The sequence below is a fragment of the Quercus lobata genome, chromosome 8 (genome assembly GCF_001633185.2).
Source record: "Quercus lobata isolate SW786 chromosome 8, ValleyOak3.0 Primary Assembly, whole genome shotgun sequence".
NCBI classification, from domain to species: Eukaryota; Viridiplantae; Streptophyta; class Magnoliopsida; order Fagales; family Fagaceae; genus Quercus; species Quercus lobata.
The window spans coordinates 11580339-11596111 of NC_044911.1; the positions used below are offsets into that span (position 1 = coordinate 11580339).

At 32.3% G+C, this 15773-nt stretch overlaps 2 protein-coding genes across 2 annotated transcripts; one reads left to right on the forward strand and one right to left on the reverse strand.

Annotated features, from left to right (window-relative positions):
* The first annotated feature begins 7327 nt into the window (after positions 1-7327).
* On the forward strand, positions 7328-10936 carry LOC115957454 (vacuolar protein sorting-associated protein 22 homolog 1-like). Its single transcript, XM_031075697.1, has 7 exons — positions 7328-7585; positions 7667-7777; positions 8160-8295; positions 8970-9121; positions 10084-10191; positions 10349-10438; positions 10544-10936. The coding sequence occupies exons 1-7, from the start codon at positions 7535-7537 to the stop codon at positions 10640-10642; spliced, it is 747 nt and encodes a 248-aa protein (XP_030931557.1). The 5' UTR covers positions 7328-7534; the 3' UTR covers positions 10643-10936.
* Positions 10937-12870: 1934 nt separating this feature from the next.
* Positions 12871-13908, reverse strand: LOC115956367 (fatty acid desaturase 4, chloroplastic-like). Its single transcript, XM_031074768.1, has one exon. It carries the CDS (start codon positions 13906-13908, stop codon positions 13012-13014), a length of 897 nt encoding a protein of 298 aa, XP_030930628.1. The 3' UTR covers positions 12871-13011.
* Between the last annotated feature and the right edge of the window lie 1865 nt (positions 13909-15773).

Below are 15773 nucleotides of genomic sequence, written 5' to 3' on the forward strand. Positions count from 1 at the left end.
AAATCCAAGTATGATGCTGTGAGAAAGTGCACATCTAGTGCTTATGTGATCCTCTCAAACCAGTTAGAGAATGCTGATCCAAAGGAACAACTCTCACTTGCTAGAAACTTCAATCATGTAGTCATTGACATGCATTACTACAATCTATATTCAGACGAGTTTAGCATCATGAATTTACAATTTTATGCTCTAAAAACCGTAACAACTTCCAATGGCCTCCTTAGTTTTGTAAACCAATCTTATGCAGTAGTGGCAGCCACTACTGTTGTTTGGTATAAATCTTTCCTATTTGGACAGAACCTAAGACCAAGACCACTTTTAAATTAGACCCAAAGTCACTAAACCCACAATTCGTTCTCAATGATAAATTTCAAATTTGCAGAGAATATCCCAAACTCTAATCTCAATGCACAAACCCACCATGAAATAAATCATTAAAATATCAAACCTTCTTCTCAATATCCCTTAAACTTTCAAATACATAATCTCAAAGACCATTGTGATTCAATTCATCTCCTTTCTACTATATAAACCTATCCTATTTGCAAAACTTGAAATTGTCTTCAAAAGTTAAATACCAAAACGTTAAGACCAAGTCCAAGTTCAATACCAATCCCACCACCAATAGTCTACTAAATCTGTAAAAATATTTAACATATTTGAAGATGTAAACAATTCTTTGCCTTTTCCTCTTTGATTTTTCCTCTTTGATTGTACATTTGGATATCAATCTCAGAATTTCCTATCCTTGATACGAAACATTAAATTACATAATGAAAAAAAAAAATCAAACTTAAATTTAAATTAAAATTAAGATTCCAGTCCTTAACATCCTCAATTATCCAATAAATGTATGAAACACAAAATTAAAATTAAAATTAAGATTCTAGTCCTTAACATCCTCAATTATTCAATAAATGTATGAAACACAAATTTAAAGAACTACTTAAGCAATATTTCAAATAAATTAAAAGACAACTTTAAAGTATTCTTTGTATCTTTTTCCTTTGTTGCTTTCTAATAGTCATTGAATAACTCCTTTTGTTTTTCTTGATAACAAATGTTGGTGTGAGTTGTACATTGCTTTCAAAATCAATTCTTTGAAACTTTGTAGAATCACCACATAGGTAATACCTTCCTTCATACCAAATACAATTTGAGGATTGCTACTAAATTTGTGAACACATAGAGGAGAGTCCTAGTAGTATAGTAATTATTGATTCTGAATATGAAGGAAACAATGTCAAAGGAATTCAAATTAAGATCATCCAACTAATACAATTTTTTTTACAAATAAAATTATAGGAACAAACTACAATTTTTTTACTAAAACATAAAACTTAACTATTGAACATGCACAGAAAAAAAAATTTAAATCTCGATGAACGAAACAAATAAAGAGAGGAATAAAGAGGAATTAAAATTAAGATCATCCAAGGCAGTATTGACATTTTCTCATAATATATATGTATGTATATATATATATATAATATATATATATTCAATATGTTCTACGTATTCACTGAGAAATTTAAACAAACACATAGAGAAAAAACACAAAGATAATCAAGACAAAAGTTATTTAAAAACAATGCAAAAAGTTATTCAAAACAGTGCAAATTTAATAAAATAGTGCAGTGTAGTGCAGATTTTTTGATACAGTGCAGTGCAGATTTTAGTTGTAAAAGAAAAGCAGATTTAAGATGTGTAACAGCGCAGATTTTATGTAGAAAAATAGTGCAGAAAAATAACATTTTGAAGAAGAAATCTTTTAAAAAATTGAATCCATAGACCAAATTTTATTCATTGAAAAATTTAAAAAAACAAATAGAGAACAAACACAAAGATAACCAAGACAAAACCTTTCAAACTCACATTGATCATTTTATAGAACCTGGCATATAAAAAAAAATCCCAAAGCCAAAACTTATTAGTAAAATCACATACCAAATAAAATGGAGGTTATGATGTGGTTTTGGGGAAGGAGATAGGTAGAGAAAAGAGAGGATAGACTAATAGAACACAACGTATTCAAGGCCTAGTGATATCCATTGAGAAGCTTTAAACAGGGCAAAAAAAATCCTTTAAAAAACCTTTCTTTTAAAGGTATAGATAATAGATTATACAATATCAATTGATTTTTTTATATTCTAAATAAAATCTGATTTGTGGTAAATTATGATAAAATAAGCTTCAAGACCCCAATATTTATAAACCACTTAAGTCAGAAAGTAAATTCCCAAAGTCATAATCTATTTATTCTAAAGACAACCACACACAAAGACATTTAACGTTCTTTCAAACATTACCCTAACAAAAACATTTGAGAGAGAGAGAGTGAGATGGGTAATTATAGAGAGACAAAGCGAGAAAACCGGTGAATCTATTGGACAAAATTCTGTGTTGATTAGTATATTAAAGCCAATGAATGTTTTAGATACCAAAGAATGTTGAAGACTGATAGCAAAGGAGTTTTGAAGAGGCTATTGTTGATTTCTTTAAGTTTTAATTTTCTTTAAGAATACCTTACAATTTGGCTCCCTGACTAACTCTTCTCCCTTGCTTGGTTGAGTAATTGTTCTTGTTGAAAGAAACTAATACAAAGGGAAAAATACAGAGGCGTTTACAATTTAAAGAAAACAGGTTAAACAGCCAAAATTGATGATATAAACTTTGCAACATTTTTTAATAGAGCAAAGCAATAAAAATAAGGAACCAAGCCAACTAAAACTTAGGTATACACTGCTAAAAAAGAAATATTTATGCACAAATGCTTCATTCTATTACTTTAATTTAGTAGATTTCCTTCTTTTCTATTCAAACTTCCTAACAATGGGGAAAGAAATACCATTTCTTTATCTCAGATTTAGGCTTCTTAATTATAAACTTCATTTTCCTCATTTTGTAACAAAGACAACACCACCTTAACAAAAACAGTTCCCATGAATCAAAATTCCTAAGCAAATCTAAAAATACCCATAAAGTAATCTCCAAAAGGAATATAAGCAGAGCACTTACCAATAGGATTGCTATATTAATAGGAAATATTTTTCTCAAAGCAAAAGCCTATTTGAAAAAATTTAGTGAAGCCCTTTGCATTGAAGTTAATGCTCTGTTTGTTTCGATGTAAAATATTTTTATTTTACGGTGTTTGGTAGCATACATGAAAATGTTCAGGAAATCACTTGGTAAATTTTTTTTTTCCAGGTTAGGGTGGTTCAGTGACCACCCTGGGCTCTATGTGGAGTCGCCCCTGAGGTGATAGATTGTCACTAGTGCAACATCACTTTTATATAAATTCATCACAGATAATATTTTTATTGTACATCAATCATAACATGTCATCTCAATAGTAGTGAAATTTTTTATGTCATTGGACTTAATGCAGCAAAACTATATGCCAAAAACACACTTGTTTACGAAAGAAATGGTGTTAAGTCAAACTGTAGACACAACAAACCTAAGACTATCATGTAATTGGATCTTTACAAATAAAAGGGGTGAAATAAAAAATAAATAAATAAATTTCAAAGGTTTGCTCATTGTGACAAATTAAACTTTGACTTCTTAATTTTGTCATATTAAATCCTAAACTTTATAAACCAAGACAATCTAAACACTCTATCCATATACGTAAGAAACTACTAACAGAGCGTAGGGAGAAAATTTTGACTATAAATAAGAGACGATAGCACTGGTAAAAAGGGAAGTTTAAATCTAAAGAAGAAGGGCAAGATTTAGGTACAGTACTTAGGTGTTGTTTCTTAGGTTCCTCTCTTAAAATTCTCTCATGTGAATTTTTCTCATAAAATGAAAGTGTATTTTTAAGTGAATTAGCCACATGGCTAAATTTTAAGAAGAGAATCTAAGAAACAGCATCTAAGGTACTGTAGTTAAGTTTTGTCCAAATAAAAAATAATGAAAACAATATTATAAAGGACGGGAATCAAAGAACTAATGACTATCAATAATTGGTTCACCATTTATGATTTGTTTTTCTTAATAAAAAATATATGGATTATATTATCATGGGTAGTAAAGTTTGAAGTTTAAATAACAAATTAAAGACTCAATATTTAATCTGTTACAATGTCGAAACTTTGAAGGTTTTTTTTTTTGGTTGGAAATTTTACCAAAAAATTTATTGAAGGGGGAGAGGAATATAATGAATTATTTAAAAGGATTTCATCAATTCTCATAAGAGTTTAGTAAGAAATGATAAGCATTCCCTAATGAAATAATATATATCTATATCTATATCTATATATATATATATATATATATATATATAAAACTAGTTGCTAACCTATGCTATGCACGAAAACTTACGTATTTGTAAGGTAGGCTAAAATAATTTTATAAAAAATTTAAGAAAATACACCATTGCATGATTTGCTTTTGTATGACTTCAATTTGTGTTATAATTTAATGAAGAAGTCATTACTTGAATGTGCAATGGCTTACAAAATATTTGTCAAACAGTTTTAGATATTGCAAAAAAATAACTCAAAAATTTAGATATTAAAACTTCTAAAAGAAAAAAAAAAATTAAAGAATCAGATGATTCATTGCTTAGAAATTATTGAAACAAAACAAAATATATATGACTAAACAATAGAGAAATATAAGAAAATGATGAGTTATATTCAAAATAATAATTTCAATTATTGCAAGTTTCTTTATCTTGTAAAAAACGGCTAAAAGGAGTTTGGTGGTTCATGTACGAAGATTACTTTTTAAAAAATACATGAAAAACCATATATAAAATAATTTTTTTTAACAAAGTAGAGGAGAAGAGAATAACATAAGAAGAGCTCATACCTCTACTTGGCTTTAAAAAAAAAAATATTAGGGTTTGCTTTGCTTTTATAGTGTTCATGATTAACCTCACAAATTTGGAGATAAATTATCAATGTTTGAGTTTGAATTTAAGTTAGACTTGTTAGAGAAATAGAGTTTCACTCCTTGTTAAGTTTGAATTAAACAAAAATAATTTTGTTTTTAAAAAAAGATAATGATGAGTTTGAGTTTAAATTGGACTTGTTAGAGAGATAGAGTTTCACTCTTTGTTAAGTTTGGATTAAACAAAAATAATTTTATTTAAATAAAATGATAATTTTATTTAAATATTGTGCTGACGTAGAAAATTATGAGAGTTTCAGAGGTTTCAGTTATATATATATATATATATATATATATTATTTAAATATTGTGCTAACGTGAAAAATTGTGAGAGTTTCAGAGATTTCAGTTATATATATATAATGAATTATTTGATTTATTTTTAGAAACCAACTACACATCATTGCAATAGTGGGACTTACGTTTTTTGAATGATGAGTTACGAAAATTGAGATCTGGTTCATGAAAACAAACAAACCAAACATCTATAATGGTGTGTTTGTTTGGAAGTGAAATAGGGAGGATGAAAAATTTTGGAGAGAAAATAGGAAGGAAAACTTTGTTAAATGTGTTTGGTTGGGTGGGGAGGAAGGAAAATAAATGGTGGGTTTCTCTCCGGGCCCACCAAAAAGTTTTCTCTCCAAAATGGAGAGAAAACTGAGTGAGGATGAATTTGTTTTTAATTGACAAAAATACCCATAAGCACATTCTTCAAGTTGCCTCTTTTTTTTTCATTGTACAGCACGTTGCCCTTTTTTTTCTTCTTCTAGACAGTTGCCTCTTTTTTTTTTAATTATTATTTTTAATTGGGTAGTACCGTTGCCCTTTTTTTGTTTTTCCAAGCCGTTGCCTTTCTTCTTCTTCTTCTTCTTCTTCTTCTTCTTTTTTCCTGGAAGTAACTAGAGGTGACAAAATAAGCCCAAACACATTTGCCCACTCAAACCTACCCACTTTAATTGAATCCAAACCCACCCAATTATTATTTGGGTTAAATGTGCATCAACCCAATTAGACCCAGTAATTATTGGGTTTTAACTAAAGACCTATTGAGGCCCATTTAACCCAAAAACAATTAACCCAAATTCAACCCAACCCTTTCCATCCAAAATAAAAATAAAAAACCTAGCCCTGCCTCACTCTCAGCCTCTCTAATTGTTTCTAGGGTTTTCAAATTTTAAAATTTTCCCTCATTTTCTCAGCCTCCAATCATGTATTCAGATTCCTAAACCAACTTAAGCAAACCAACCTAGAAACCCCAAACTCTTGCTTCACTCTCTCAACAATGGCGGAGTCAGTGATTGACAAGAGCCACCATGGCTTGGCTATGCAGGCGCGATCGAGAATGGGGTCCATGGGTTCTTCCAACTCCTAGGCACGGCTTATTCCTTGTGAAATTACGGGTTTGGCTTTGAGGGAGAGAACACAGTGGTTGGCAGTAGAGGCGGTGGTGGTGATGAAGCAGAGGTGGAGGACGGCGAGGTTGGAGGAGAGTTGGGAGTTGGAGCCATCGAAGAAGACGTTTTCTTGGAGAAGGGTTTTGGTGTAGAATGGGGAGAGGATTGTAGAGTGTTTTTGGGGGGAGGTTGAGTCTGGGAGTCTGACTTTCACTTCCACTTCCATTTCTTGGGGAGTGTTTGGTTGCTAAGAAAATTATAGTTTTGTTTTTCCTGCGTTTTCTTAGAAAAAAATTATAGTTTTGGTTGCTGAGAAATTTTTTTTTTGAGATTTGATGAAATTTTCCAACCTCACATTTTGTACCAGAGAAGTATAGGGGGTGGAGCCATGAAATTTGAGTTTTTTACTTTAGGGGCATTTTGGTAATTTTGATAATTGGATGGGTTGGGGTTTACCCATAATAATTAGGTTAGGTTGAATTGGATTTGGGTTAGAAGCAATTAGTTAAATGGGTTTTAATGGGTAAATAGGTTTTATATTTCCAACTCAATTATGCCCACTCCAAACCCACCCATTTGACACACCTAGTAGTAACATTGCCTCTTCTCTTTAGGATATTATTTTTATTTTTTAATAAATTTGGATGATTGCTCTCTTTTTTTGTGTGATTATGTCACTTTTTGTTTTAATTAATTATCATTTTTCAATAAGGGTATATGAGTAAATTTATTCAAACTCATTTTTTTTATCTTCTACTTTTTCACTTTCAACCAAACGAAAATGTGAAAAAATAAAATATTTTCTATCATCTCACTTTTTCATCCTCCCATAATTTTTTATCCTCTCACTTTTTCACTTCTCCAATAAAATGGACCCTAAAGAGAATTTACCAATTGAAATTAATTGGAACTCAAAGTTTATTTCATTCTTTTATTTTTTTAGTTTATTTTAATTTATTACATACAAGGTCAACCGTAGACTCGCCGTAATAAGTTTTCTTTTCTTGGAAAATTGAAACAAAGGCGAAAACAAGGTGCTAAAAAGAAAGAACTCTTAAAACTGAATCAGATTATTGAGAGAGATCCTTCTCCAGTCCAACTCTCAAAATCAGAACAACCTCGAACTACACTCCACCCTTTTCACCTGAAACACACATACCCCTCTTTCCTCGTATTGAAACAAAACAAAAAAGTATTAATCTGAGCTTGAAATAGTACGAAGAAGAAGAACAACAAAAATGAGAAGACGACCAGGAATCGGAGGCTTACAGACCGCCGCTGCTGCTAGGGTCTGTTTTCATTTTCATTCTTTTTTATTATTTTGGGTTGTTTCTTAATTTTGATTTGTTCATTGAAAAATATTTATGTAGGATCAATATCGTTTGGTGGGTGAAAATGTAGCGAAGATTAGAACCGATATGATGAAGGAACAGCTCGCCACTTTTCGCACTCAGCTCGAAGAATTCGCTCGCAAACACAAGGTCTTTTAAATATATATATATATATATATATATATTAAAAAGTGCAAATTTTGATGTTGTCATCGTGTTTGATCATTGAAACATCCAACGGTGTAATTGTAATATGTTGGGTTTTTTTAACAAGGGAAAAAGCTGCAAATTTGGTGTTCTTTTTGTTGGTTTAGGTAGTGAATATGCAAAAACCCGGGTCAGATTCAGTTCAATTTTGGAATATTTAAGTGGGGTTTGTTTAAGTATATGCAAATTGTATTGGTTTGGAAGGTTTTGATCATTCAGTTCATGTGTTTGATAATCCAAAAAAAACCCAACATTGGGTTTTTTGTTTTTGTTTTAATTATTTAAGGGGTGAAATTGAGTTAAATGTGGCTGCTTGGTGGTGCAGAATGATATACGCAAGAACCCGGCATTCAGGTCGCAGTTCCATAAAATGTGTGCAAAAGTAGGGGTGGATCCGTTGGCCTCAAACAAGGGTTTCTGGGCTGAGTTGTTGGGGATTGGTGACTTCTACTATGAACTCGGTGTGTATGGCCTTTTTTGATCCTTTATTGTCTGTCTTATCAATGAAAAGTGTTTAATGTCTCAGATGTGTTGGTTGATTCTAAAGTTCTTTAGATGAAATGTAAAATAAATATGCTAGGAGAGAGTGAATGAGAGAAAGCATATGTGGTTTCTTTGTGCTACACGAAGAAATTAGATTATGCACATGAATAGAGAAAGAGATTGGGGGAGGGGGAGGGGGAGGGGGGTTGCTGAACTTAGAAATAGACAATGAGCTTCAGTTGCCAGTTTGTGCTACTGTTAATTTGCGTTGTGCTATCCCTAGACATTACTGGGATTTGGTATATTCCCTTGTCAGCCTAAGTTGTGTTTCCCTGGTTTAATTCTTTTATTTATTAAAAAATTGATCATTCTTTTTTATATTGAATTTTGAAAGTAGGATTTGTAATGTATTTTTGGACCCTTCTACTTGTGAGAACTCATGCATTTTATCAGATTTTCCGATAGGATAAGAACTCTTCCCTCTCTTTTGCCTGTTGGACCAAATTAAGAATCTACCAATTGTGAATTAGTTTCTTTCTTCACTTATTATTGTTTACTTTCTAGTTGTTCCTTTAACTAAAAAGCTTACTTATCATGATTTTTGGAAAATATAATACTTAAAAGTCTAAAACTGAGCTACTTGGCTAGACAGGAGTACAAATTGTTGAGATTTGCTTGGCAACAAGACCCCACAATGGAGGCTTGATAAACCTGCAGGAACTCTGCATTCTGCTTCGTCAGCGGAAAAGTGATCGTGAAGCTGTTTCTGAGGATGACTGCCTGCGTGCTATAAGTAAACTGAAGGTATTTTGATTTCACCATAATCATTACCTTTATCACTTGTATTTGGGTAGAGAATATATGCTTCATTTGAAGTTTCAAAAATTAATGGTAGACTTACTTTCTTGATCTGCCTGCTAGAAAATGTTCTTGAACTTTGGGTGGCTTTTTTTCTCTTTTGATGAATGAGCTTAGAATTAATTCATCAATCGAAACAAATACAACACACTGCCCACTGCCACCAAAGAGGACACCAAAACAGTGCTGCTAAAAGGGAAAACAGAGCAGACTGACATCTAAACAAACAGAACTAACTCTTAACAAAAACAGTAACTGGAATAGACTACACAAAAATCTATTCTGGAAAGTGGACTTTACATTCTTGTGCAAATATAATCTACACCTAACATCCTGTTTCTCAGCTTGAAGAATTTCAGCCTCAGTACAAACCTTCCCAACATAATTCAAGCATTTCGATCCTGCCATATATGATAAATGATATCTGCCATGAAATTCTGCTGATAGTATTTTGCAAACTCTTCCCCTTCAATCTCCTCACAGCCCAAGCAAGCTCATTATCCCAAGATCCAATCTGCCTATTAAACAAACACCACCTCAAAACATCCTTCCCTATCCTCTTGGAGAAAGAACACTAAAAAATAAATGATCATGGGATTCAAGCTTGCTTCTACAGAAAGTACGCATCATATCCCCTGGTGGCTTTTACATAATGCTTACATTTATGCCACATTTTTGCCCTGGTGGTAGAATTGTCAGTATGCCTTTTAGGCCTGGTGGTTGCAGAAGCAAATTATATATGTATATATATATATATATATATATATATTTTTTTTTTTGTCTTAGTAGCTTTTCTGCTTTCTATAAGTAATTAGAACTTTTACAAAGTAAGTGGTTATTTTTCTGCATTTGCGTGCTTATTAATTTGTGTGATCTTATAATATTAACATCTAGTTCATGAATTCCAGGTATTGGGTAGTGGTTTTGAGGTGATTTCTGTTGGAAAGAAAAAGCTTGTTCGGTCTGTTCCAACTGAATTAAACAAAGACCATAATGAAATTTTAGAGCTGGCTCAGGTTACTAGCTTTCTATTTTGTTTTCTTCCCTCAGACTTTGCACTATGGTATTTTCTTTATAATAAACTTGTTTGGTCTATGTCATCGGAATGAAATTACTATATTTGAATTGGGGAGAACGATTTTTTAAAATTGCACCGTTTTCATGTTTTCTTAGGCTCAAGGCTTTGTGACTGTTGAAGAAGTAGAAAGACGGCTTTCTTGGACCTCTGGTCGTGCTATTGATGCTCTTGATACTTTACTAGATGTATGTTTTTGCTATCTCTGGACTATCTGTTCCTTTTTTTTTTACCTCTTACTGCCTTATGTATGGTTTGATCACTTGGGCTGAAGTAACCGTTTGTTTATGCAGGAGGGTCTTGCAATGATTGATGATGGCCATAGAGATCGTAAACGCCGATATTGGTTCCCTTGTGTATCTTCCAACTCAACTCCAGTAGCTGATACTTGAAAGCAAATGTTTTCAAATCAACTCAATTTCATGTCTGTTACACCGCACTCAAAAGATAAAGAGCAGAATTGTCATATGTGCAAATAAAAAAAAAAGAAAAAAAAGAAAAAAGAATTGTCATATGTATACTATTTGTTATAACAGTTTTAGGAAGGATCTGCTACTGTCAATTGTCAATGTTGTATCAACAAAAATGGCCAATTTAAACTAATTAAACGAATCTTAGATGCTTGACTCAACTTATTTACGTCTTGCAATTATAACAAACATTGTTATCGCTGAGTGCAAAAAAAATGAACAATGTGCCTTTTGTAGCTTGTGTTTATATTTGTTATATATCTCTTATTCTCCTTCTTAAGATTTAAATATAAGACATGTAAACCAACTCTTGCCTTAAATCCTAAATCGAGTCAAGAGCTTGTAGATCAATTGACACTTTTTGGAGTTTCTAAAGGAAATATCTAAGTATATATTAAAAAATGGAAAAGGGAAAAAAATGGTGACAAGGAAAAAAATATGTTAATTATAGTTAAATTTTTAATAAATTGCTAATGATAATTTTAAATGGGCTTACAATAAAATATCCTCTGAACCATTAAGGAGAAAAATAATATCATGCTCATAAATTGCTGAGATGCTCAAGATCATATGTATTGTCAACCAAAACTAATCAATGATCACTTTGTCTATTTTTCCAAAGGATTTCACTTTTGAAATTCAAAGGCATTCCATTCTTAATGGATCAAAATCAATTTGACTCTACATTTAAACGACCAAAATCGAAATGACATAATATTGAAGGAATCAAAATTAAACGAATCCAATATGTTAAAGGATTAAATGCAATTAACCAATGCTAGTGTTAGCTAAAAAATGTTGTATTAGCAGTCCACTTAGCAGGTAGTAGCCATGGTAGCAAAAAAATGGAGAGAAAACAAATAGGGTGGTTAAATTATCCCCTATTTATATAAAAAAATTTAAAGGATAAAATTGAGCTACCAAAATTAAATACAATCCATTTTTGAGGATGAAATGACTACGATAATTCTCAGCAAAAAAAGAAAAAAAAGAAAAAGGAAAAAAAAGAAAAAAGACTATGATAATTCTCAATGGGCTTACAATAAAGTATCCACTGAGCCCATCATGGATCAAGCAATAGTATGAGGATAAAGCATGTGGGAGAAATTGCAAAGCCTAAGGTCACATGTATTTTCAACTACCAACCAATCAATGAACAAAAATTTCAATAAAATATTATAGACTAAATTATATATAGCTTGTAAAATTTGCAAAATAGATATATCCACAAACAAACCTAGCTTCCATTGCAAATTTGGAAGACCATGAATATCCATTGAACAAGGCATGAATCTTTGCATTATAGTTAGAAAAGACATGTAAACTAATGAAAAGTCAGTGGGTTGTAATTTGAGAACTGTATAATTAGTCTCAACAAGGCCTGCTCAACGTATTTTAGCCCTAATGTAACAATTTAAATTGGAGTCTTCTCTTATTTTTATGTATTAATTGAATAATATTCATATTTTGATTTTCTTTTTCATCTAAAAGTATATTTTTCTTACTTTTTAAAATGAAAAATTACTAGTAATTATTTGTTTGTGCTCAAGTTGTACTAAAATTTCTTTTTCAATTGGTAATATATGGTTAAACCACCTAATCCTTCTTATGACATAGTCGATCTCAAATAGGATTTATTGATTTTAATTTTGCAAAATTGTAAAAATATATTGTTAGTCTTATTTTGTAAGTGATATATGCATTAGAAAAAGAATATAGCCTTTTAATATAATTTAATATGTTCATTTGAGTATTTTTCATCTTTTTGCAAAACTACTTTTAAAACTTTCAATTTTTCCAAATTAATTAAAACCACTAGTATTAGAATAAATATAATATTTGAGATAGTCATTGTCTCTCTTAGCAATGCTAGGCTTTAGGTACTGAACATTGGATTTCAGTAATGAATTTTCCTGTAAAACAATTAATTCTGATTTTAATTTTGATTAAGAGAAAGATGTGATAAGTCTATTCACCATTCATGTGTTTTGGAAATTGAAATTTTTTTACTCTTAAACTACTGCAAACAAAGTACAATGTATTAACAAAGTGCACACCATTTAAAACAAGAATAATTTTTTTATTAAAATTTTTGGGCTTTAATTAAAAATTTTACATTGTAAGATAAATAATGCATTCTATTGGTCAAAAGAGATAAAGTCTTAATTTTATTATTATTATTTTTAACTACACCTTTTTTCTTAATGCTGTGAAACCTTATACAAATATGAGTTTTCTTCCATTTGGGAGCCTTAGGACATTGCCTAAATAGCCTAAGGATTGAGTCGCCCCTAAGCCTTAGTCTCTTCGGTCCAACCAGAATTGGGCTCACTCCAGGACCTAGGTCTCACCCCTAGCTTAAAGAACAGAATCGTCTCCAATGCCTTAAAAACATGTTGCTTATCCAAAAACTTATTCCAAAGCCCACTCACTATGCAATAATTATTGTTATAAGGTGGCCTATGATGATCAGCATATTGGCATGACAAAAGCAATCCCATATCTTGCAATGCAATTACCAGTGGTGGAAGCCGGCTCTTTGTTGTGTGAGCCCAAACATGAAAGTGCTGGCTAAACAAAATCCAACCTGAGAACACACCAACAAAAGCATGAAATATTGGATTATTATTAGCAAGGTCCATTGGTAGCACTGTGAATGTGACAGCACGAGCAAGGGTGTGAAATTTTTTTGCAAATTGTGTCCTAGTGATTTTCCATGGCCACTTATGGTGACCTTGAAACCCATCTATTTGGGCACCAAAAATTGGAGTTGAGGTACTACCATAATTGTAAATACCCCAATAGTACACTCCGGACCCAAGGTCAGCTAAAATATAGCCGGCCAAGGCTGCTAAAATGGGGCGAAACCATATGTGTGATTCGGCTGCACCTATTATTGCCTTTGCTAGAGAGATTAGGACCGTGGTGCAACCACATGCTACCCATGCACGTTGAGCCCAAGTTGATCTTAAACTTGCTGAGTCATTGAGAATGGGATGGTTAGGAGGTGATGTGACCGCTAAAATGGGGCGAAACCATATGTGTGATTCGGCTGCACCTATTATTGCCTTTGCTAGAGAGATTAGGACCGTGGTGCAACCACATGCTACCCATGCACGTTGAGCCCAAGTTGATCTTAAACTTGCTGAGTCATTGAGAATGGGATGGTTAGGAGGTGATGTGACCATAGTGACTGTGCTGTGGACAGGGCTGGTGGTCTTGTGGAGGAGAGAAAGAGGACTTCTGATGTGATGGATTTATAAGATGTGTGTGTGTGTTGGGGGGGGGGGGGGGGGGGGGGGGGGGGGGTGTGGTGTGGAAGTGACCTTGCAGGCAGGTCATATTGCCGTGTAGATCAAGAAGTTGCAACCATTTTCACAATTATTAATTACCTTACCAACTTTGTTAATAATTATTACAAGTATGATAAACGTTATGTTCATAACATTTTCACGTCAAATTATTGGTAGTTAGTTGGTATTGGTTATAATTTTAATTTACCACTAAAATAATTTTTTTACCTCACCAATAACAACCTCCCACTTAAGATTTATTGGAAAAAATTTATAAAAATTTTATTTTAAAAATTTTTTAATACAACTTTTATTAAAAATATAAAAAATTAGCATGATTATTGAAAATATAAAAAGTTAGTAAAATAAATCATCAATCACTTTTTTCTTTTCTCGTAAATATATTACTTTATGAGCAACACAGCTGTTTAATTGTGAGGGAGGTAACACAGTAGTACTTGAGCGGCAACTGTTTAATTGTGAGGGAGGCAGCTACAGTATTAGAGCAATAGGATGGAGATATATATATATATATATATATATATATAATTTTTTTTTGAGAGAAAGTAGAATGGAGTTTATATGAGCAACACAGCTGTTTAATTGTGAGGGAGGTAACACAGTAGTACTTGAGCGGCAACTGTTTAATTGTGAGGGAGGCAGCTACAGTATTAGAGCAATAGGATGGTTATATATATATATATATATATATACATAATTTTTTTTTGAGAGAAAGTAGAGTGGAGTTTATGAATCTATATGAGAGAGAGAGAGCATTAAGGGTGTCGATTTTTTATTTTCTCTCTTCTTTAATTGGTATCAGAGTCAAGTTGGCCTAAAAAAAAAAAACAAAAAAAAGAGTCAAGTTGGCCTATGGAGATGGATACTTCTATTGACAAGTTGCAAACCAACTTCTAATTGGACTTGGTTTTGGGCGCCACATCAATTATTACCTAGCCGACTGTGTTAATAACCAATTTCTAATTTATCTTTGTTATAAATATATTATGTTATCTTTTCCTAAAAAAAAAAAAAAATGTTATGTGTGGTGATTGTTTAATTGTGAGAGAGGCATCCCTAGTTCCCTCATGTATCATCCATCTCAACTTCAAGAGTTGATACTTGAACACAAGGTTTTCAAATCAACCCAATTCCGTGTCTATTACGTCGCCATCAAAGATAAAAAGCAGAGGTGTAACATCAGCAACAGTATGGTTAAATGCCAAATGTAAGCTGCTTTTACCATTCTTTTACCATTCAGCCCAAAATGTTCCCTCCATTGAATGTTGTAAAATACAACTATTGTAAAAAAAAATACAATTGTGCTATAGTGCGGTTCTAAATGTAGAACCGCATTGTAGCCCAATGGTAAAAAGTATAATAATATTTTATGCTTAAACCTTTCTCTCTCCACGGTCTCTCATCTCTCTCTCTCTCTCTCTCTCTCTCATTCTGACTCTCAATTCCTTTCTCTATCTCTCATAATAGCTCCTCCCTCCTCATTCCCTCTCTCACATCTCTCTCATTCAAAGCTTGCATCGGTGCTGGGTTTTGGATTTTGCAGGTTGAATCGTCGGGTTGGGTTTGAATCGGTGGGTTGGGATCAGTTGATGGTGGTTTGGATTGGTTGATCGGTGGGTTTGAATCGATGGATCTGTTGATCGGTGGGTGGATTAGTTGGGTTGATCGTCGGTAGCTCCGATGGTGGCTCTGATGGGTTTGCTTTTGTTTTGAGTTTGATCGTTTGATCATTCTGAATG

Bases quoted from the DNA above. Each gene is read 5' to 3' on its own strand.
- LOC115957454 (XM_031075697.1), top strand. From the start codon at position 7,535: ATGAGAAGACGACCAGGAATCGGAGGCTTACAGACCGCCGCTGCTGCT. The intron at 7,778-8,159 runs GTCTTTTAAATA...TTGGTGGTGCAG, and splicing joins AATTCGCTCGCAAACACAAG to AATGATATACGCAAGAACCC. The intron at 10,192-10,348 runs GTTACTAGCTTT...ATGTTTTCTTAG, and splicing joins AAATTTTAGAGCTGGCTCAG to GCTCAAGGCTTTGTGACTGT.
- LOC115956367 (XM_031074768.1), bottom strand. From the start codon at position 13,908: ATGGTCACATCACCTCCTAACCATCCCATTCTCAATGACTCAGCAAGT.